Raw genomic sequence first — 22,639 nt, forward strand, 5'->3', positions numbered from 1 at the left:
CTCAGCCAATTCAGCCAGTGAATTGTATCACTCTTTTTTAGCTCCAGAAGAGAACAACAAAATATAATGGATCTTTCTTAATGGTTAAGCTGAATGGAGAGAAGTCTTTTAAGGGCAGTTGAAGACTTTCAGTGGCGAGTTTTATAGCAGCAATGCATACAACACAGAAAACACAACTCAAGACTTTGTACTCTCTTCTAAAGTGATATGGGCTATTTTTCCTTATAAGGTAAGTAGAATTTTTTTTTCTAGGCAACTCTTGCCATTTGAAATAGCACACTGCTTGAAGTTTTGAAGCATTTCTGATGGATGCTTTCTTCTGTTCATTGTCCTTCAAACCAAGTGTAAAGTTACCCACAGAAGTGTCTTGTACCTTAAAAAATCCCAGAAATTAAAGAAACAGCATCTGTGTCACTTTCTGTGACCACACTGTTTTCCTCAACTTAACTGTCACTAACCACACTTGTTAATCAAAGAATTTTTTTAATGCATGGCAGTGTTGGCATCACAAAGCTTCTGTGGGGCCCCACCACTCGCGTAAGCCCTGCTCAGACCAGAGCACACCTTACTATTAGCACTGCCTGTCTTAAAGCCAGCAATCTTGAAAGATGTTTCATTCCCATAATGGAATTTTGGCTTTTGTGATAGTCATTTTTGACAAGAATACAAATATTGTACCAAATACAAACTACTGCTAGGAATGAAAGAAAAAACAGTTGGATTTACTAGAAACAGGGTTGTGCATGTAAAAATGTTTACCTTGACTCCAACTCCTTTTAGGTCTCGTTACAAGCTTAAGTTTTTCATACCATATAGCATTTTTTCATTATTAATTAATTTAGCCTCCAAAAATCTCGGTGCATACATGAGTAGACAGATGCAAAACAAGTATTTTAACTAGTTTAATTGAACTATCAAGTGCCATTAAATATATTGATAAAAGTAATGATGCTTTAAATTGCAGTATTTGAAATGAATTTGAAGCAACTTGGATATTGACTGGAAAGCAGGTCTACTACCAATCAAGTACTGGAAACAAACTCTGTTGTCAACACATAAAAATTACTTTTGGTATGAAAACCAAATAGATTTAGTGATGGAATTGCTGATTACATCTGATGGAAGTATAACAAATTATTTATAACAAAATAAATCTTTATGCCCTAAACTCTGGAGCTGGATTAGATTTTTACAGACTTTAAACTGTAAAAAGAACAAGACTTTAGGAATGTGTGAATGGCAGTATCAGAGACAATTTTCAAGTTTCCTATATTCACATGCCATTTGCTTCCCACTTTGATGCTGGGGCATCCTAGGTATGGAGCAGGCCAGGAAGGAGCTGCCATTCTCTCCAACCATGCCCCTGAAGCACCAAGAATCAGGACCTGTGAACAGCCCTGCAGCCTGGATGCCATCTCTGCCCTTCCATCTTGTTTGCATTGGGTGTTTGAGGTTACAGCATGCTCCTACTGCACATACAAGGCAGTGGGTGCCAGAGGAAGATGGAGCAAAGCAACCACATGTCTCTCACACAGCAATCCTGCAAGTGAACTTTTAGTAGAAATGAGCAACTTGCAGCCCACAATCCCATCAAAGAATTGGGAAAAGAGGTAAAGGAGAAAAAAAGAGGTTGCTCCTGAAATTGCTCCCCACTCTGTTACGATCCAGGAGCGCAGCTCTGGCAAACAGCATGTTGTTACAAATTGAGACAAATGGAAATGTGCTTCCTTGTCAAACCTGTTATTCCACAAAAGCAAAGAAATTCTGCTGCCTTGAATGTGCTGTGGGTAACAGACAGAGAAAGGTCCAGAAATATAACAAAACTAATAATATAAAACTAGGTTTGGAAGATGAAATTAAAGCTGCCTTTTGCACAGAAAGGGGTGTGTTTTTCTTAACAGATAAAACCCCCCTTTTTTTTAGTTCCAATAGTATATGTTACAACAAGCACACATTGTCTTACTGAAGATTTAACCTATTAGAAATAAATTAATAATGTTCATCATATAGTATTATCAACAGAATTTCTGTGATCATTTACAAATCCTGATCTGTACAAAATATTTCATAATATAGGATCCCAAGTTTTTAAAGAACCTTTTAATTCAAACAATTCAAACTACAGCACAACCCACTCATGAAAGGTTGTTAAAAATTTTACATACTAACAATAATCTGAACTTAGCTTTGAAAAAAATGCAGAATTTTCTGCATAAGAGTGATTCAAGGTTAATTTAATTATGAGCTACATCTTTTATTTTAAAGTACTTTTCACAATTAGCTCAAGAAGAAAGCAAACTTCTAATTTCACCAGCAGTATGCTTTTCTAATACTGCCCATTTCTTTCCATGAAAACAAACCCACTCTAATACCTTTCCTTTGTCTACTCAATCCTCACCAGACAATTGCTGCAGTGGCCGGGATGGCAGGAGTGCCGTGACCTCCGGAAGAAGCGTCCTGAGAAGGACGGCTCCCAGAGCAACAGGCACATCCCTCTCCTGGCCCGGCGAGCAATGTCCAGCTCAGCAGCAGCTTCTCCCAGGCAACGCAGGGAAGAAAGGACTGGAGCTCTGGCTAGCAATTCCACAGAGAAATCAGCCTTTATTAGAGCAGGGCCCTCTGTGGAAGGAGCCAGCACAGAAGCTCTCTCAACTGGGGAAAAACCACGCTAGATACAGGGAAGGTGAGAGACAGGGAGAAACCAGTAACCGATGGGATGCAGGCACGGGGGTGGAGAGTAAAGGGAAGAACCAACGGTGAACCAGGGATTAACATAGGGTTGCAAAGGTCTCTGGGGGAGAAATTTTGCTCTCCAGAACAGCAGGGTCTGTGGATTACAGATGAGTTCTCCAAGGGAGTGCAGCAAGCTCTCTGCTGGCTGTTTCTTTGACCTCCACGGAAAATAAATGCTAATAGCAAATTTTCCATTAAGGAAGCGGATGACAGACAAACAGAAAGATGTTTTGCTCTACAGGTGCCAAGATTACAAAACAAGAAACACTAATAACTACATATTTTAAAAATGTGAATTTACTTTTCCCAAATTCTTTGTCTTCAACATCCATTAGGAGGAAAAAAAGAAGAAAAAAAATAATGCAATTAACATAAAAGTGTTGTGATTATTCCATTTTTCCATTTATTCTTGCACAGAAAGCCAAACACATCCTTTTCTGACAAGTTATAGCATCAGCAGTGTCCATTATCTTACAGAAACCACATTCATGTACAACTGGAAAAAGCAGTTTCAAAACACTTCCATATGCATTAAAATAATTTTTTCAATCTTTTAAGTTTTGTGTTCTGAGTCTTTAGAAATGGTGTTTTTATTAGGTTTGGTAGCCTCGTCCATCAGTTCCTTCAGCTGCCCAATCTGTTCATCACGGAAGTCATTAAGTTTTTCTTCTGTCAGCTGGATTCCATATACAGCCTTTTCTCTCAAGTTTTGTTTGTCCTCATTAATTTGTTGCTGGATCAGTGCTGCATAGTTCTAATGAGAAAGAAATATAAAGGTCACAAAACTGACAAAAGCAAGATTCGGGTCAACTTTTTTTAATAGCATTTTATTGTAACAACATACTTTAACACAATCTCCTACAGTCTATTAATCAACAAGAAATGACTAAAAAAATTTACACTTTTGATAAGAAAGAAAAGTTATTAAAGCATTTCTAGTATCTACAGTCAATTTTATGCAGCTAGTTTAAAATGCATATATGTATAGATTAATGCCCTATCATATACTACTACTGAAAACAAAACAAAATTTATTTATAGATCTAATACATGTATTAGTAATCTTTCCTATATAGCAGGATATCAATAGGATACACTTTGTAAACACTTTGTAACCATCCAGAAAAGCATTGTTCCCAATTTTCAGCTAAAAGAGACCTCGGCATTGTGTACTGAACTGTTAATCCAATTACCACAAAAGTAACTAAGGCCAATGCTTCAGCTGTATGTCTAATAATTCCAGAGAAGTGAGCGAGAGGAAAGATATTCATGAGCTCATGATAAACTTCAAAATGACACTAACATAAATACATTACATTGTTAGTGGACCATGTCAAGCCTCACTGAAATCAGCAGGATCTTACCAGCCCTGTTGCAAAGCTTAATTCATGTATATTTAAAGAAAACAGATAGCTAAAACTGAGGCAAACAAAAATAAATTTTATTCGTATGGACTCTGAATCAAACTGATTCTTTAAGGTTCTTCCCAACATCACCTCTCCTGCTTTTAAATTAAATAGGCATTCAGAAACAGTGACACCACAGTTAATTTCCATGGTAAACTTATACCTCAGTGGTATTGCCTCATGGTAGAGCTGGTGTAGGGCTTAAAAGAAACTAAATAGGTTTTTTTCCCAATGATTGAACAATCACATGGTAATGATAAGATAAAAAATTGTGATGTTTAATTCCTCAAGTTTGCAATTTACAGAATTTCTTATCAAGGCAGCTGAACAAATGTGATCTCTGAAGCTACCCAGCAGACCAGTAACACACTGACAGTTACACTTCAACCATTCTACCTCATTCTATTTTATTCTATCTTTGCATTTCTGCACAGAACAATTCATTCAGCAGTGACTCTGGTCTAGAAAAAGAACAAAAATAAAAAACAAAAACTAACAAAGCCACATTAAAAAAAACCCCAAAAGCAAATCAACAACCAAAAAACACACAAACAAACAAACCCCACACCACTTTAATTATACTGAACAACAACATTCACAGCATATAATTCAGAAACAATACTGACAGCAAGCAATGCAAAAGTCTTTCCATCTTGTCAAGAGATCTGACTGAACATACAAACCCCAAGAACTCCTTCATGCAGTGTCCTATCAGCGCAAGTTCCACAGCTGGAAAAGTAGCTCCCCACTGCTAATAACAACCATCTGGGAGCAGCCTGCAGCTACTGCTGAAGGCATGAGCTCTGGTACCCAGAAATAAGTCCAGTTAAGAAACAGTTACAATTTTACAAACTGTTGACTGTTTTCCAAAAATATCAAATTAATTACTGGCAAATAGTCTGCAATTTTATTTTTTTTTTTCATCTAACATCACAGCATTTCATCTCACAGCACATCAGCATTATAGAATCCAGATCTTGGAAGTGGTGGTCCTCAACAAAGCTGCAATGCCCACTCGCACAGGTGCCCTGCACCCAGACACAGGGTCATGGACAACCCTTACTCCTTACACCATGTGTTCTGCTTCACAGCACTCCAGTGGGCTCCCATCTGGACATCACTGCTGGCTCTTTTTCCCCACTCATTTTCTAGCTGAACAAATGTTTTGTACATGCCAGAAAGCCTCAGTGGTTGAAGTTTCACATCCATCTGCAATGTGAACAGAAATTCAAAACTGGACAGTGGAATCATGCTAGGACCTGGTTGGCTCCTGACAGAAAATAGAGCTTTCTTACCTCATTTTACCAAAAGTCAGTGGTGCATCAAAGAAAGTATGTTTCAGCCTTTATAGAAGTGCTGAAAGCAAGATGAACTATATGGTGTAACTCATTTTTTCTGTGTTACCAAATGAAGAAAAAACAAAGTCTACATTAACTGTTTAATACATTAGTGTTCCCTCAGAAACTAATACTATTATTATGTGATCAGTGATTTGAGGAAAGGTACTACATGATTTGATGGTACACAGTAATTTAAGATTCAGCTCCTATATAAAAAATGTGCTGTCACCCTGCAAATTAAAGCCTCCTGATAATGTTTTCATAGTTTTAGTTACTTTCCCATGAAAGTTCTATAAACATAAGTTGTTTATCACATTCCTTCTAAGAAATGTCTTTTGATGGATGTTTTGCATGACCAGTGTGATTGGGAAGGTGGTAACTTAATTATCCAGTCCCTGGTCACTGTCAAGAATCTATAAATACTGGAGTCAGAGAATAAAGTGGCCTTTTTTCCTGTTCTAACACTGAGAGACATTCGTGTGAATCATTTTGTGTCCTTTAGCGACAATGTGCCATTTTCCTAGCAGCAAATGAATTTAATGTGCTGAACTCCAATGTTTTGTAACAGGTTTAAAAACATAATGAAAAACAAAAGGGGGAGAAGCTAACATTTGTTCTTTGAGTAATATAACTTTCATCATAAAATACAATAATCACAGTCCCTCTCAGGTAATAAGAAGCAGTATATTCATGTATGGTCTAGTTTTCATTAGAACTTAATAAATACAGAATTTAACTATTTTCTAGTGTCATCTTCCTTACCAGCAGAACTGAAACAAATTCTTGCTTAGCTTCCTCAAACAAGGAAAATTACTTCACTTCTGCCTTTCATTCTATGTTATATTTAACTACATCTTCCAAATATAACAAAACACGTTTGTCGTCAATCATGACACAAATCCTTAGCAGATTTTTCAAGGGCATCTTATTTCAATTATGGATCGCACTGTACTCACACAAAAACAGAGACAGGAGACAAAATGGAACACAAGTAATCCTGCACCCTCACAGAGCCAGCCTCAGCATATACAAGGATAGCACAGGGACACAGGAGCACTTCTCCCTGCCAGATTTTTAGGGTGGTTGATTGCTTCTTTGGAAGTAGCTCTTACTACAATGATCCTCTGCCTGCACCAGCTGTAAACTTTCTGAGCTTTTACATGAAAAAAGTAAACAAAACCCAAATCGCCACCTGAATGGCAACAGCCTTTCCCCCTTGTATGTGACTGCCACCAGAAACACACAGGATCAGAATCAAGCTCAAGTTACAACCACCTCTCCTGACCGTTTACATTCAAAAGATTTATTTTGTATTAAATCCCAGCCTGCGGTCCATCCACATCGCAGACACCCTCCTCACCCTAAAGGAGGCCCAAGGTAACAGTCCAAGGTGCAAACTGGACATGTCACTGCATTGACATTGGTGTGTGCAACCAGAGACACACCCAGAAACCCTCTGTATGGCGAGTGCACAGGCAGATCCCTCACCTGGAAGGGGAGGCCATGCTTCTACCTCAGATCATTGGCACCTACAGCATGCATGCTGAACCCAAGCATCAGGCTCTCTTAAAACCCTATGAGTAAATGCTTGCACCTCTAAATGATTTATACCAAAATCCAGAAAGTGAGTGTTTGCTTTAGTCAATAACCTTAGGGGTTTTTGTTTAAATTCACTAAGTGAAGCAAATACAGAGTTCTCCTCTGCTCTCTGACTCATAGGCATTCACAGAATGATCAAATTCATTAAAAGGGCAAGGGGATGGGTGACATTTGAGGTTTAAAATACCACACATTACAGAAAGAGCATCAGCCTTCTTGTTTTGCAAGTTGAGAAATGATTAAATAGAAAAATAAAAGCAAAAATTACACAACCAAACGCCTCACTTCCTGACTGCCAGATATATACAGTCCTACCAGATACAGTCCACACTGACACACATTTATCTCATATGCTAAACAATTGCTGATAGACATTTATTATTTAATCATAAAATTAAATGGGTTAAGAGCCCATTTTCACTGGAAAGAACAACAATCATAAGTTTTATTATCCTAATTTTTATTTTCTCTAACATCTTCCTAAACATGTACAATGCTACACTTTAGACAATTGCTCCAAAAAATCTCAGTAAGATATGTCTGTTCACAGTAACTACCTATACAATTCACTTTTTAGTCAGATTTTCTCTTTTAAAAAGGTCTAAAATTTTTATCTCCTTTAAGCAGTTCAAGTATAAAGCTGAAGTATTCATTCATTCCAAAAAGACTATCTCTACCTGTAACCAAATTAATGACAGCACTGATTAAAAACATTACTGTGGCCAGATCAGAAAATGCTACTCTGAGATATGTTAAACAAAGCACAGTCAGGCACTAGAAAAATGCTGTTTATTTTAAATTTATTTCTTTCAGGGTGACATAAAAAAATCAGCACGGCCTGACAGGCCACTGTCATCGCTCCCTGGAAGTTAATTTCAAATTGCAGCATCTCAGCTGATTCTGCTGTTATTCAGAGCAAAATCAAATACATGCTGCCAAGGTGGCAGCATGAAGAAACAACTGTGAATGAACAGCACAGCAAGGAGCACCCTGTTCTTATTATTGTACACAGATATTCTGAATTAATTATTTCATATTAATTCAGATAGAATTCTGCAAATTATTTACTATATTTTTTTACTGCAAAACTGTTTTGATGTTAAACTGAGAATCAGAAAAACATACAATATTACAGAAGTGCTTTTTAAATGGGTACTACACCCCATGAAATTTCAGAGTATCTTCATAAATTTTACCTGAAGTTGTAAGTATAGCTAGAAATGCAGCAATAAACCCATGAAAATTCTACATCATTTAAGCTCAGCTCGATACACCACTTCAGTGAACATTTTCATGCATTCACATACACAATAACCCATAACAACATATATTTCACCAGATAAGACTATTAAAAATAGCCCTAAACATTTTTAAAATTGCATAAAATACAATTACTGCCAACTTAATTAACTGATATGAATAAACACCTCTGTAAAGTCCCACATCCTCTAACAGGAGCAATCTTTTATCAATTTCAAATTTTCAATTTCAAATCACTTTTGGTTTTGTAAAGGTCACACCATTAACATGTAAAAAAAGAAAAACCAATATACTACAAAGAGTTCTGAGTAAGCCCTCCCCCTGCTTTTGAAAATACTTATCAAATGGTATTTGAATGATACCAAGTAATGACCTATGGCAGCATTAGAAGAGCTCCTTATGTGAATAATTAACAGTAATTGCTGGGAAAAGGGCAACAGAATGAAGAATTAAGACTTTCACTCTGAGGTACCTAGCACAGCAGAGGACCTCTAGGGAATAAAGATGTCCAGCTCCACTGCAAGTCTTGCAAGAAGGTGAAAAAGCAAATTTCTCGTGCAGCATTTGAATCACCTCAGCAGACACCATATGAGTAACAACATACCAAGCACATACAAGAAAGAAACAGCTATTGTAATTCATGAGAAGCTCTAAAACAAGTTGTGTGAAGTGCAGCTTGGATAAGCTATTTTGTATTTCAGTCCATTATTAGATGGAAAGATTTGCAGAGATCATTTCAAGCCAAGTCACACACTGGCAATGGGACTGCCTACACCTAAATATCACGTGCCTAAGTGACACTAGAGATGCAGCTTGTCTTTGTGCTGGCCATTGGAGAGAGAAACTTCTGTCTTAAACATGATGTGATGACTGGATACACTGTCCTCCAGAGATGTGGGTCTCTTCACTGAGAAAGCTACTACATGCTACATACTTGATCAATTTCCTTGCTTATGGTAAAAGAAAAATGTTCATTAGTTATTTTGTTTTGTACTTTTTTAATTACAAAAGGCAACAAAAATACAATTTCTCCTTGAATGACTCTACAATCCCTCCCCTGGAGTTTATTTCATCTTTTTCTAATGCTGCTGATATCAGATGTGGCAACATCCTAAAATGAAACACATGAAAGAAAAAAACTGTACTTCCTCTTTATCTTTAGAACTAACTTTGAATTACACGTAATTTCATTTCTGGAGATGAAAGAGCATGTCACCATTTCCAATTACAATGCACAGAGGTAAAACAGATTTCTCCAGGACAAAATATATGCATCATAAAGAATAGGAACAAGAAAACATCGAAGTTTACTAACAGTTAATCTGAAAAGAAAAGCCATGAGAACTTTAACAATATCAGGTTTTCCCAGGATATTCAAGAAGGATATTAGTACATGACTATCAACCAATTCCAGGGAACTGATCACATTAACACAATGATGCACAATATCGAATATAGAATTGTTACCATGAGGGGTTTGGGGTTTTGGGGTTTTTTCAGTTGCTTGCTTGTTTGCAATTTGGGAGCAAAGAATGAAAAATTGTTCAGCTGAAATGGAGCCAGGGAATATAATTATGTAATACTTAGTAATCAGCATGAAGAATTATTATTTGATCAGGAAGGTATAAAATGGACTGCTTTTTCTGAACACAGTTAACTAATATTGTTAAACTGAAAGAAATGACATTTATTTAGAGGAATGTGAAAAAAGCTCAAGGACTAACTCAGCTTTGTTTGTAGCTTAAATAACATGTTATTTTAATATCCTTTTTTAATGTAAGATTTATGAGATCCTAATTTGAGGTGAAAGTAGGAAGTTTATGGCCTGGCCATCAAGGTAAACATATATAAATGCTATTGCATCCAAAATGGAACACAGCACCATTAGAGTACAATTAGAGTGACTACTGTCATTTGTGGAAAAACAAATTGTGATTATTTATTTCTTTCTGAGTGCAGAATACTTACACCACTATTGTACACTGGGGCCAAAATACAGGTCACTAAAAGCTTTTTGCATCATCTGGTAACAACCATAGTCTAAGTCTTTAAGTTTCTCTCCATTTACGTCAATAAGCTTCATCTTAAGCCTTACACAGAAAGCCTGATCTTATTCTAAGGAATAAGGAAGTTAAAAAATTTGGAACATACTTGGACATTTAAGCAAAAATAAAATGGCCAATTAAGTTCTCGAAAGAGAGATCAATCTGAAATGTGGGTACAGCACAAGAAATGAAGCAGGAGGAAGAGATGGAAGGTAGAACAAAAGAAATGGTGGTGCAATTGGGTTCCAGTGGCTAAACAAGATCTTGCCACGGTTCTCTATCCTTGGAGAGGTTGTATCATTCAAAGTGTGAGTTTCACTGATAAAAACAGTGAGACACTTAAAAACATATTCTCTCATGTACATACCCACATTTGAAAGCCTTTTAAATTGTTATTGGAGACAAAATTACTTGGAAGATAAATATATTAACACCTCCACTAGAAAACTTATTAAACTCAAAAATTTAAGAACAAAATATGGACAATTATTCAGTCCAGACCTTAATCTGTAAAAAGCAGGATGAAAATACACTGTTGCTAGCAAACTATCAGACTGCTGACAAATACGGACAAATAAGCTACGGACCAGAAAAATTAAATTTCAAGAACATTATTTCATCTTCTCATACAAATCACAAAAAAAAAACCAGCAATTTGAAATATGGTTATTTCTTGACTCAGTTTCCATTTTACTTTGACATTTTATGTCATGCATGGCAGCTCTCTGGCTAATAAAAACGTAATGTTTTATCTGGCAAATCGTATGCTATAATCTCACAGAATACCCAAGGATTTATTGCATGCTGTTAATTTAAAACAAGGCAAGGGAAAAGACTGAAAGTCATAGTATCAGTTTGGTTTTAGGAATTTCACTTCTAAAGCATCAGTTACGCTGTAATATTTCTATTTAAACATTAAGCTAGAAAATCTTGGCACAGTGTTTCACTGCAGATAATTCCTAGACAAATATCAACACTAAGTACAGGAATTTTACCTAAAAAAACCCACTAAAGACTGTTTTAGCAACATAAGCACACAACTATAATTAAAGCTCACAATGCAAACATCACTTACAGACTTCTGTAATTCAGAATCAATTCTTTAAACAGAGGACAAGCATCTTAAATCTGCAGTTATTTCTTTCAGAAGTATTACTTCTAGATTTTCAAGGAAGATGATGATTTCACATCTAGATATTCACAAAAGGAAAATAAAGCCTGTTTCCAAGACAACCACATTAGTTGCCAGACCGCTAGATACTAAGAACATGCAAAAGATTATATATCCCAGATGATAACATTTCAAAGATTTCCATACATGTTCTTCTACTCAATTTATACCTAATGATGCATTTAAAGTGTACATATATATCCAAAAGAGATTTGGGGTTTTTTATTTTTCCATTGCATGCATTTCTACATGCTCACTAGAAACAAAACCTTAAACTAATACAACAATGAAGAAAACCTCAAGTATAAATGAAAAATTAATCCTCTAATAGGCATCTTGTATTGATTTCCATGACACCACAAATAACCTTTCTGTTGAGGGTACGCTGAATTTTTTACTTTAATGGACCTGTAGAAGAAATATGTGTTTGAATGAATTAAGTCAAAAGTCATTGGCAATATTTAGTAAACATACAAGAAGGTTATTAGCGTAGAAGTCGCATTTACCCCTAGGGACAAACAGACAGAAATTTCTCCAGTTTTAAATGAACATAGCCAAAGTTATCTGTTCCAATACAATACATGGGATACTAATTAAGCAAAGCAAATTTGGCATGATAAAACCCTGAATCAGAGGCTGATTTCTTTGGCCAGTGTTACCATGGTCCCTCCAGTACCAGTTAGGTCCCTCCCTAACTCTGTAACAGTAACAGAGACAAGCCCCACCTCAGCGCTTGTGGAGGCATTTAAAACGACAAACAAGGAGTCATGGAAGTTTATCTACCTGCTTCTTCAACAAGACACAAACATTTTGAGGTGTGCTCTTCACAGAGCATTACTTAGGAGACTGACCATCAATAAAAGAAAGCCTACACACAGGCAGCCTCAGGATTTAAAAAATTAAAAAAATACTGCCAGTGGGAAGCACAGGTGAATTCTTATAAGGGTATTATTTATCTAAATTTGACATTTAGTCTGGAATTTCTGAAGGTCCTGGTCTGTAAAAATAAATCAGTATGTTTGGCCACAATCATTTGGTTGTATTCAGTCCTTCTTACTTTTAAATAACAGCAGTAGGACATCTCTATGAAAATAAATGCAAATTGATGTAACAAGTATTTTCCTTATGACAATAAACAACACACTGGTTAATATTTGTAAATTCACTCTATGGAAAGAAATTTTGTTACTGCAATTAACTTAATGAAAGACAAAAAACATTAACTTATTACTATCTGTGCTAGACTCAGTGCAAATTTTTAAAGTTCTTGTCACTGCAACAAAGTTTGTTAAATGGCATTCAAGTTTTAGACCAGACAAATACTTTGTATACACATACACCTACATGTCTGTCAAATGAAATTAATAACTTATATTGTTCAAAAAGTCTTCCACATCCTCCAAGCAATAGACTAAATCACAGCATTTCCTTCCTCTTTAATTTTATTGCTCTCAAAATTACAACATAAAGTTCCTTAACATATATAGCCAGAGAGTCCTCTGGTTTAACTGCAGACAGAGATGCTCAGAGAAACTAAAAGTTCCCATTCCAAACCTGAGCTTACTCTTTCACCAATTTCTTAAGGTAAAAAACTCTAAAGTCTACAAATCTATGTATCTTACCAAGGGTTTTTAACTTGCAGAATTTTATATAACTTCTGAACTACTTCAGAACTAGCCACAGAAGTTAACTGAAGAATGCAAATATGTCAAGAGCTGCCAAAAGGGAACATGAATCTTTATTGACTACATAAGAACCCTCCAATCTGAGAAATCAAAAAACTTCTGTAATCATCTGCAAGTCACTATCGGTTTATCCAACAGCTCTGACATTTAAAAGGATTTTTATAGCGTCTGCCACAATACAGCAAGTGACAGCCACGCTGTCACAGAAGACTGGAGGGATTAAGCAGAATATGAAAAAGGAAAATTCAGTCATGTGCTAAACAAGTTTCAAAATTCAATAAAATACTGTAGAGACAGTTAATCTGAAAGTACTTCTGAAAAAAATCCATCACATATTCTGTACTGTTCTTGAGGAGATCAAATATATATCAAACTCAAGCCTCAACACCTTCTCCTGTAATCACTATACAACAAATACTTTAAAAGCATCTCACCTATACCTTGTTCTAATTTTTTTTCTTCTTTTTTTTTCCTGCTATTGCCAGAGTTTTTCCAGCTATTAAAAGTGGCTTGCTTTCAATTAGCAAATGACAGGGAAAACGGGATAGGGAAAAAATAAAGGGATGGAAATCAAGTATGTCAAATAGCTTAGAGCTGTATGTACTTCACTTTTAAGTTATAACTCATTTAACAAAGCTCTAAAATTTCACCACAAAAATCCAGACTGCCTACATATTCCTAAAAATTCTCACCCACTTAGAACCCCTCATTTTTCTCTGTGCAAAAACAGGCTGTCTAGTCCCAGGCAAACAGGTAAGTGTTGAACTGGCATAGAAGTTAACTTACCTCCATACTTTAAAAAGCATGTGAAAATACCAGAGCTATGAAAATACCAGGGCAACCCCACAGAAATGGGGATGCACTACATTAAGATTGGTCAGGCGAGCTCAGCTCTGCACTCTGGCACCCTCACAGGTGCTTCCACGGCCATGTGCCAGTCTTCACTTAGAGGTAAAGAAAGCACTAACATTTGGAGCAGAAGCAGCCTGCCTGTGGCAAAGATAGCATTAATGGAAGTGTCACATTCTACTTTTATGTCCAAAACTGCCATGATAAACTACCTGTCCTCTAAGTGGTACCGTTTAATCATTTTGGCATGGTGCACCCACATCTGCTCAGCTGCTCTCGGCACACTAATACAATGATACTCCTTATCATTAGTATCAATATCAAACCACTGCACAGTTTGCTTATACTGAATTAAGAACCAAGTTCTTTTTCTACTGTATATGATCAGGATGAGATTTAAATTGACTATATAATAAGTTTAGAAAAATCTCTGCCTGCCATTCATTGATGACGCAATAAATACGGCTCCTACCAGTCAGTGAATACTAAAGCTATTCAAGAGGTTTCATTTGTGTTTCAAGACTTTTCAACACTAAGGAATTATCTCTTATATTTGCATGGCTTTAAAATTACTCTGGACTCATTTAAAACAATGCAATGCTATTTGAACAATAAAAACTTGAATTATTTTTTAGCTGTTTATACTTCTTAATTTATTTTGCATGCTAGCCAATACAAATATGGAAAAGAAAGTCTTGTGTACATCGGCCCACAAGCAGAGCAGAACCTAATGGATCACAGTGAATGGCAATTCATGAGGTCTTTGTGAGCAGGGGTTTATTTCAGTCTTAAAGGCAGGGATGACTATTAGCATGATTTGCTGCTCTGCAGAATGTTTCGTGTATCTTTGAAAAAAGGTAATTTGTGAAGGCACCATCCGAGAGGGGAGCCTAGACCAGTCCCACTACTTCTGTCTAGTGGTGTAGGGGAAAGCCCTCCCCTTCACCTGCATCATGAGATGCAGCAGGTGAGCACAGCACACATTGCATCAGGTCACAGCTCCGAGCACTGGCCATGCACAGGAAGGCATTGGGTTGCAAGGGTTCCTCTGCCATCCCAGCACATGTATAATTTCTATCATAGAAGACAGGGAAAATCCAGAATAAACACTTCTTTCCAAACCCACTTTTGGGCTGCTTGTGAAATGTCCCTATGGGCTAGACACTGAAAGCTCCCCATGGATCTCTGACCCACAGGCATGTGCACTACAGTAAAGTCAGCCTGAAGTCCACCTGCTGCTGTAGTGAAGGACTAGCCTTGACTAGTGAACTACTGCCCCAGAAAACTGGAACAAAATATAACATCTCTGTGTCAAAGCATAATGTTTTAACATGAATTTTTAATGTCTCAAGAGACGAAAACACTGGAACAAGACTATACAGCATTGGGGAAAAATGACGGGATCATTTGTATTCTAATATATTTATGAGAAAAATAAAGCCGATGTCCTCATCTTCACTGAACTCTGCTATATCCACTACAGCAGTGAATTTACAAATAACAACTTTGCAAAACATCTTCCTGGTACAGAACCTAACTTGGTAATGCTTTATTTCATCAGGTAGGTAGAGAATTTCCCTAGGAAAGTTCTGCTACAGCTGCTGTCAAAATTATCATACCTATTTGAAATGTTTTTCAGAATCTAACTTCCCTCAACAATGCTCCTAACAAGCTACCTAATCACAAGCAAAAACAAAAAAGTTCCATTACTCAGGAAAAAGGAAACCTTTGGCAAGAAACTTGGTAAGTACTCAGTGATAGGTGCACCACTGTACCAAAAGCTTTAATCATAAGTGGGATATGCTAAATAGTACAAGGGATCATGAGAATTTCATCTCACACAACAGAACTGAACATCTGAAGGTGAAGAAAGAAAAGACAAAGCCAAATAAAAACAAATTCAAAGCGCTCATTCACACTGCAATTAAATCCACTGCACACTGCTGCATGCTTTCTGCTACACTAAATGAATCCAAGTGAAACTGTTAGATACCAATCTCATGCCATGAAAGGCTGGAACTAAGTATTTTAGATACCATGTCATTGATTTCCAAAAGAAAAAGATGCACAAACTCATACGCTTTATTCTTATACTTGTTACTACACATTTAAAGTGTGTATTTGTGCAAGTCCACAAACAACCCATCAAAAACAATACAATAAAAATTAATAATGATGTAGACAGCATTCACATCAATATAATACAGGTTTCCAAGCTCTTGTTAATTACCATGAAAGTTGTTCCATCACAGTTACATTCCACACTGTCTAGCATGTTAATCCTCATTGCAATGACATGTGCAATTTATATGGCTGACCTGTGTCTGTATAAAAACACAAACTAAAGAACACTAAACATATTGTTGAAGCATAAACACACTGCTAACATCACACCTACACAATTACTTTTCTATATAAACTTCACTAATTATTAGGCAAAACCCAACAGTGTGATTTGAAATTTTTCAGGTTACATTACTCATGGATTGAAACCAAGTGATTAAATGTGCCACAAAGGATATCAACAGTGCCAGTGATGATGTACCTTCAGAGTGCTGAGTCAGCACTTGTACTGCAGTGCCAACCAGCTGTGAATACAACAGGTTACAACAGATTTTAGAATTGTAGTTAGTTTTGCTTGAACAAACTTGAACTAAGAAACTTTGGGAACCTTCTCAGCTAACAATTGAAAGGTATACTTTAAGTCAAATCTTTTCTACGCATCATCCATATATCCTCTACCAGCAAAATCCAAAAGGATTTGTGTAAAGGACTGGATGAGGCCACAACCAAACTGATCTTAAAATGGCCCTTCTAGCCAAGGTCTTCCAGGCTACCTCTGCTTTATTACTCCATTCATTAAAAACCCAGGATTAGTCCAAGTTATATTTTAATGACTACCCCCAAGGTAAAAATATTTAAAATACAAATCTCAGGTTATTGTTAAATTCTGACATTTTGTTTTGAGGATTATCAGATTTCAAATTTTTTTCAAATGTTTCAGCACTGAAAATATACAATATCAAACAGTTCTCTTCTTCCCCCAAGGCAATTGTTTCAAAATAACTAAATTAACAACAAGTTCACTAAGACAAGTTTACATACTCCAAAGATCAGTAATAGAATATTGACAGTATTCAATAATCAGCTGATTTCTTCAAACTCTTTTAGTATACAAGCTTTTACTAACACACAGACAAGGTAGTTTCCATCCTATTCTTTCATAACCAACACAAAACTTTATAAGCAGCTGTTTTTCATAAAAGAAACACACCGTATTTATAATTTTCCTCACTATAACAAAGTCACTAAAGCTTTACTTGTACAAAATGCAAGCGAAAAGAAGAACAAAACCTCCTTTTCACTGGAAACTATGCACACACTATGCAACAGCACTCAAAATCTGACCAAAATTTATAAACAGCACATCTTAACAGTTCACCAATTTAGGCTCACTGACAACAAAGAATAATTAGAAATGCTCTGATACACAAATTGGCATTTCCTGAAGGTTTCTTTTCTGCCTGTCTGCCCTTGAGGTATTGTGTAGGATGATAGTAGCTCTAGTTTTTCCAGGGAACTCAGGAGGTTCCTCTATACCCATGATCACCCAAACAAGTTAACAGGGCTTCTTCAAGCAGCTTTTCCTTCACCCACAAACACCCTCTCAGAGGCACCATACAAAACAATCTTCCCAAAGTCTCATCTCTGTGGCCAAGAAAGTAGAACCCTGGCCCATTATATTTCAGAAGCAGGCCAGTAAAAAGGATAATGAAAAAGTGCATGCTTACTTGTCTTATCAACACAAAGCACAACTATGAACAGCAGCTGGACTATGTTCTCCAGAGGCCTCTGAAACAGCAGTGAATGCCCTCTCCTAATTGAATCAGAAACTAATTTTCTTTTAAAATGTTAGTATTCAAATAATACTTTACAGATCTAGGATGCAAAATAATGAGACACATTACTGGCAATCCCTCCTGGTTAGAAAGACAGCAAAGGTGGCTTTTTTCACTTTCTTTTCCTTCCAGGAAAATACTTTCCACCTGCCCAGAGCTGAACATTCACAAATGCTACTGTGCAGACACAGCGCCCAGCCTTGACATGCAATTTCATTATGGCCTAGAGAGTCTCCTCTTGTTTCACCAGACCAGCAGCAGAACAGCACCAGAGAGCTCAGAGCTTGTTTCTCAGACAGCACAATCTCCACACGGATTTCAGATATGACAGCTCTTGATTTGGAGAAAGGTAGATACATCCAACAGTTGTTGAGAATCTGCTAATATGTGACAGAGAGAACTCAGAACAAAAGCAGCACCTGCACTTGACAGCAGAGGAGTCAGAGTAGTCTGACAGTGTGCAGCAACAACTTACAGCAATGCAAGGGAGTGCTTTGAGAAGGTACCAGTACTCAACCACCCACCCTGGGAGCTTGATGCCACAGTCCCTGGCACAGGTTTTAATCAAGGATAACCATCTTTATGTGAAACAACTCCCAAGTTCAGCCAGTGAGCTGGCACAGACCAGCGACTGTTCCCAGCAGGCAGTTTGGATGTGGCCACCCTGCTCTGGAGCTTAAGTTTAACAGCATGGAAATGGGCTGTTCCACTGCCAGTTGCAAAGCAGCCTAAGCACATCAGTTCAGCAGTGCAGACCCACCTTTAGCTCAACAATGCTGTAGCCAAACAGTCCCCAGCACACTCTGCAAGAAGTGTATTCCTATTCCCAAGCCAAAATCTTATTTTATATACTGCTTGCTTTTTCCTAGTATCTCCTCTGTGGTGTGTAGTTTTTGTATTGAGATAACTCTTTCCAAAACCCCATCGCTGGGAAGGCTCCTAAGGCTCTGCATGGCAGAGTACAACATTTGGAATGTTGTCAAGCAGAATTAATACAAAGGTTTGCTTGCATGCAAACAGGAAATGTTTAAATTCTCCAACTACAAAATTATAACTCTTTTCTCTTGACCAAACACTCTGATTCATGAACAGCTTTACTTCATACTTCAGTAAAAGAGTTGAAAGGAATTTCAACTTCACCCAGAGCTACTGTGCACTGAGGACGCTGTCCACCACACTTGCAATTTCAGAACCCACTGAAATCACCCTGTGATTTCAATATGCTTTGCTTCAAAGCCATTAAATACTCAATGAAGTAGATGGTGCCAAAGCCCTGAAATACACCATGCATGTAGACTGCACAGCTATAGACACATGAATACAGAAAAAAAAAAAAAAAAACCAATTCCAAAAGGTTGGAAATACTTAAAATCTAGAAAAATAAGTCTAGGGAACACTTAAGTTTGTTAACACTGGAACACTGATACTAATTAATGCTCCAAAAAACATCCTTAGGAGAAAAAAGTTTGTTGTAATGTCAGATGAAGTCAGAAATACTTTTTCCTGAGAGTGATGGGAATAAAAAAAATGCATAATATACAATTTCCACGGAAGAGCTGATGAAACCCCAACTATAGAACACAAACTACAAGTTAAAAGAGAACTTTCCCAGGAAGCATGCAGGAATGCAATAAAACTGGCACTGATGGCTTTTTTCACAGTTAATTCTCCAGGGCTCAAATGGCATCCCCAGATCTTGACAGGTTTCCCACCAGTCTGCATTATTTTTGAAGCTGAGGAGGCGTAATATGTGTATGTATGCATTTATAACAGATCTTCTCTCACCAGGAATATAAAACTAAACCCTTTAGAACTAAACAACACACACAGGTGGTTCTGTGTGAAAAATCAGAAACTTTTTAGCTAAATTAGGAGTATTTATGTTACTGGCAGACAGATGGAAGGGGTTGAGGCCATATTTACCAATTATCAAAATAGTCTTCTATTGCAGATGTCTACAGAGGCCAAGACAGGCCTTGCCCATATCCAAAACACCAGCTGTTAAAAAGATGGCTGTTGAAGTTTAGAGATAGCAGTATGTCATTTTTCATGTCCTGGGACACATAATCACAGGAGAATGTATATTCAAAATTTAGAAATGACAAACAGAATATTCTTACCAGGATTTCCTTGTCTATTTTCACTGCACAGCTTCTTAGTTCCTTCTTACACTTAAAACTGGGCCATCTGTTTTTCCATATACTTAAAGGTTTTACAAGGACTTGGCCTGTAGCAAGCCATTGAGACTTCAGCTTCCAAGTCTTTCTCATTACATCCTTTCAGCAATTCCAACAGAGACACCTTTACACCTTCTGTAATGAAGCTCCCTGAGTCCTATAGGATTTCTGGGTCATCCTCTATTCAACTAAAATACTTTGAAGAACAAAGGCATCTTACCCCATATACTACCATTTTTGCAGCCCTGGGGTTTAATGCATCAGCAGGAAACAAACCTTTAAACATCTCCATTGTAAAATATAAATATTTAATTGTTTATAGCATAGGTTGTTCTTATTGAGGAAAACAAAGACAATCCTAGGCAATCCTAGGCAAACTGCCATCATTTCTAAAAACAAGGGTATACCACAACTATTTTCTTCTATTTGATTAAGTCTGGGAAACTAGTCTGCTGCAGAGGAGTGGCATCTGCTGGCAGACAAGCACTCCACAAAAATCAGATTCACCAATAGAACAAATAATAAAAAAAATTAAAAGACAAATCAGAATTCACATTATTCACAAAGAAACCCTCACTTCCTTCTTGATTGATAGGATGATGATGTTTTTCTCAACAGTGTAACTCCTTTCCGCTACTGAATTGCCCATGAACCAGAACAACATTGCTAGTGTTACCAATGAGATTTCTTTTCACTTCTCAGTCAGCAGCTGAACTGAAGAACAAAAGACATGTTTGCTATTAAATTAAAACCCTCCACATCGCGGATGCCTTAAATAAATTCTTAAAATGACTCACTGTAATGGATGTTAAATAGCTCACCAGGGTACTTCACTGTGAACAATAAACTGAATTTAAGAGGCCCAGAAAACAAGTGAATATCATGATTTGTTGAACACCTTAAAATTAATTCTAAGCATAAAATCAAGTTTGAACTACTGCAAAAAAAGTACACAAGTACAAATACAAGAACAAGTAACTGAACATGAACCAAAAAATCCATCATTTTAGAGCAGCCTGCTTGTACCACAGCCAAAAGCTGACCTACACCTTCCACGAGGTTTTACTATTGGAACTGTGGCAAGCTGTAAAATTTTGGCTTAAAATAATACGGTGGACGACTGACATATACCATACTCATTTTGAAAGGGGCAGAAAAACAAGAAAGTGATACAGTTTAAAAGTTTCACTGGCATCCATAAATAAAAGCAGGAATATTTTATACTATATTTTCATTTTTAAAGAAAACTTTCTACTCTAAACAGTGTTCTGCAATACACATTTTGTAACAGCATCTAAAATGTGACATTACTAACAATAAGGTTTTTCATTTGGTGAAAAAAAAATTTGCATTTAGACTACTACTATACACTTTCAAGAATACAATTGTTTTAAAACTCAATCGATCCATTATGACAAAAATAAATACATACCATTTTTTAAAGAGTTTTGTATCGACATACTGAGGCTCCATCTGCTCTGGGCATACTCTCCTGGGGACTACCACGGCTGATCTGAATTTTATAATTGCAGAATATGCCAAGTTGGAAGGGTTCCACAAGGATCAGAACAACTCCTGGCCCTGCTTAGCATCATCCACAAGAGTCACACCCTGTGCCCAAGAGTACTGTTTACCATTGTAAATCCAAACCAGAAAGCACATTATGACAATATTATGACTAAACCAGGTGGAAAGTCCAGTAAAGTTTTCTAATTGAAAAGCCTTCTCAAAATCTGCAGCAGTAAGTTAACAATTCTCAATATATATTTCAATAAATAATTTAACAATAATTGAATCTGCACAAATTTTAGTTTGTATTAAAAAATTCAACAGCCTTTTTTTTTCCCAGCATAGGAACAAGGCTTCTCTAGCTAAGTATTTGCTGCCATCATGTGTACACTTTAAAAACTGCAAACTTATGAACAATACTTTTCCTTCACAGGTCAAAAATCAGCCCTGAGAATACACATAAGGGCATAACAGACTTCAGTCAGAAGGTGATTAAGTTTCAAGGATTGCTAATGTAATATGAATTCTTACCTCAATACAGGCCTTCAATCCAAATTCTACTGCAAAGACCACATGCTTTCACTATGCAATCATAAGAAGCAAGAAACTGATTATAAGTAAATGGTATTTCATGGCCCACAAAAAAATAAACCAGTTGCTCTGGCTTATTCCACACAAATATTCCACACACAGTACTTCCAACTCCACCCAATACCTTCAGCCATGACCTCTTCAAAGAAGCAATGGTTATGGGGACTTAAACCCTTCCACCATGTTTCTTCTGGTTCAGGAAGGAAAAAGAAAGAAAAGCAAAAAAGAATGTTGCAGTGACCTAATGTTCATTTCCTCTAAATTACAGAATAGAACAGTTCAGCAAGAAGGAAAAAAATACTATAAAGTTGCATAAATTAGTTTGTCAAGTTTACATCATTCAGTAATTCCCACAGAGAAAGGGAAGATGCATCT

At 36.7% G+C, this 22,639-nt stretch overlaps 1 protein-coding gene across 1 annotated transcript in view; it reads right to left on the bottom strand.

The window, feature by feature from the left end:
* Nucleotides 1-3,113: 3,113 nt before the first annotated feature.
* Nucleotides 3,114-22,639, bottom strand: part of SDHAF3 (succinate dehydrogenase complex assembly factor 3) — a 28,900-nt gene continuing 9,374 nt past the window's right edge. The window contains exon 2 of the mRNA XM_086856693.1: nt 3,114-3,487. Coding sequence (XP_086712819.1) covers nt 3,287-3,487 — 201 coding nt within the window. The 3' untranslated portion in view covers nt 3,114-3,286. The remainder of the gene's footprint in view (nt 3,488-22,639) is intronic.

This window comes from Cyanistes caeruleus, chromosome 1 (assembly GCF_971803275.1).
Source record: "Cyanistes caeruleus chromosome 1, bCyaCae1.hap1.1, whole genome shotgun sequence".
Lineage (NCBI taxonomy): Eukaryota > Metazoa > Chordata > Aves > Passeriformes > Paridae > Cyanistes > Cyanistes caeruleus.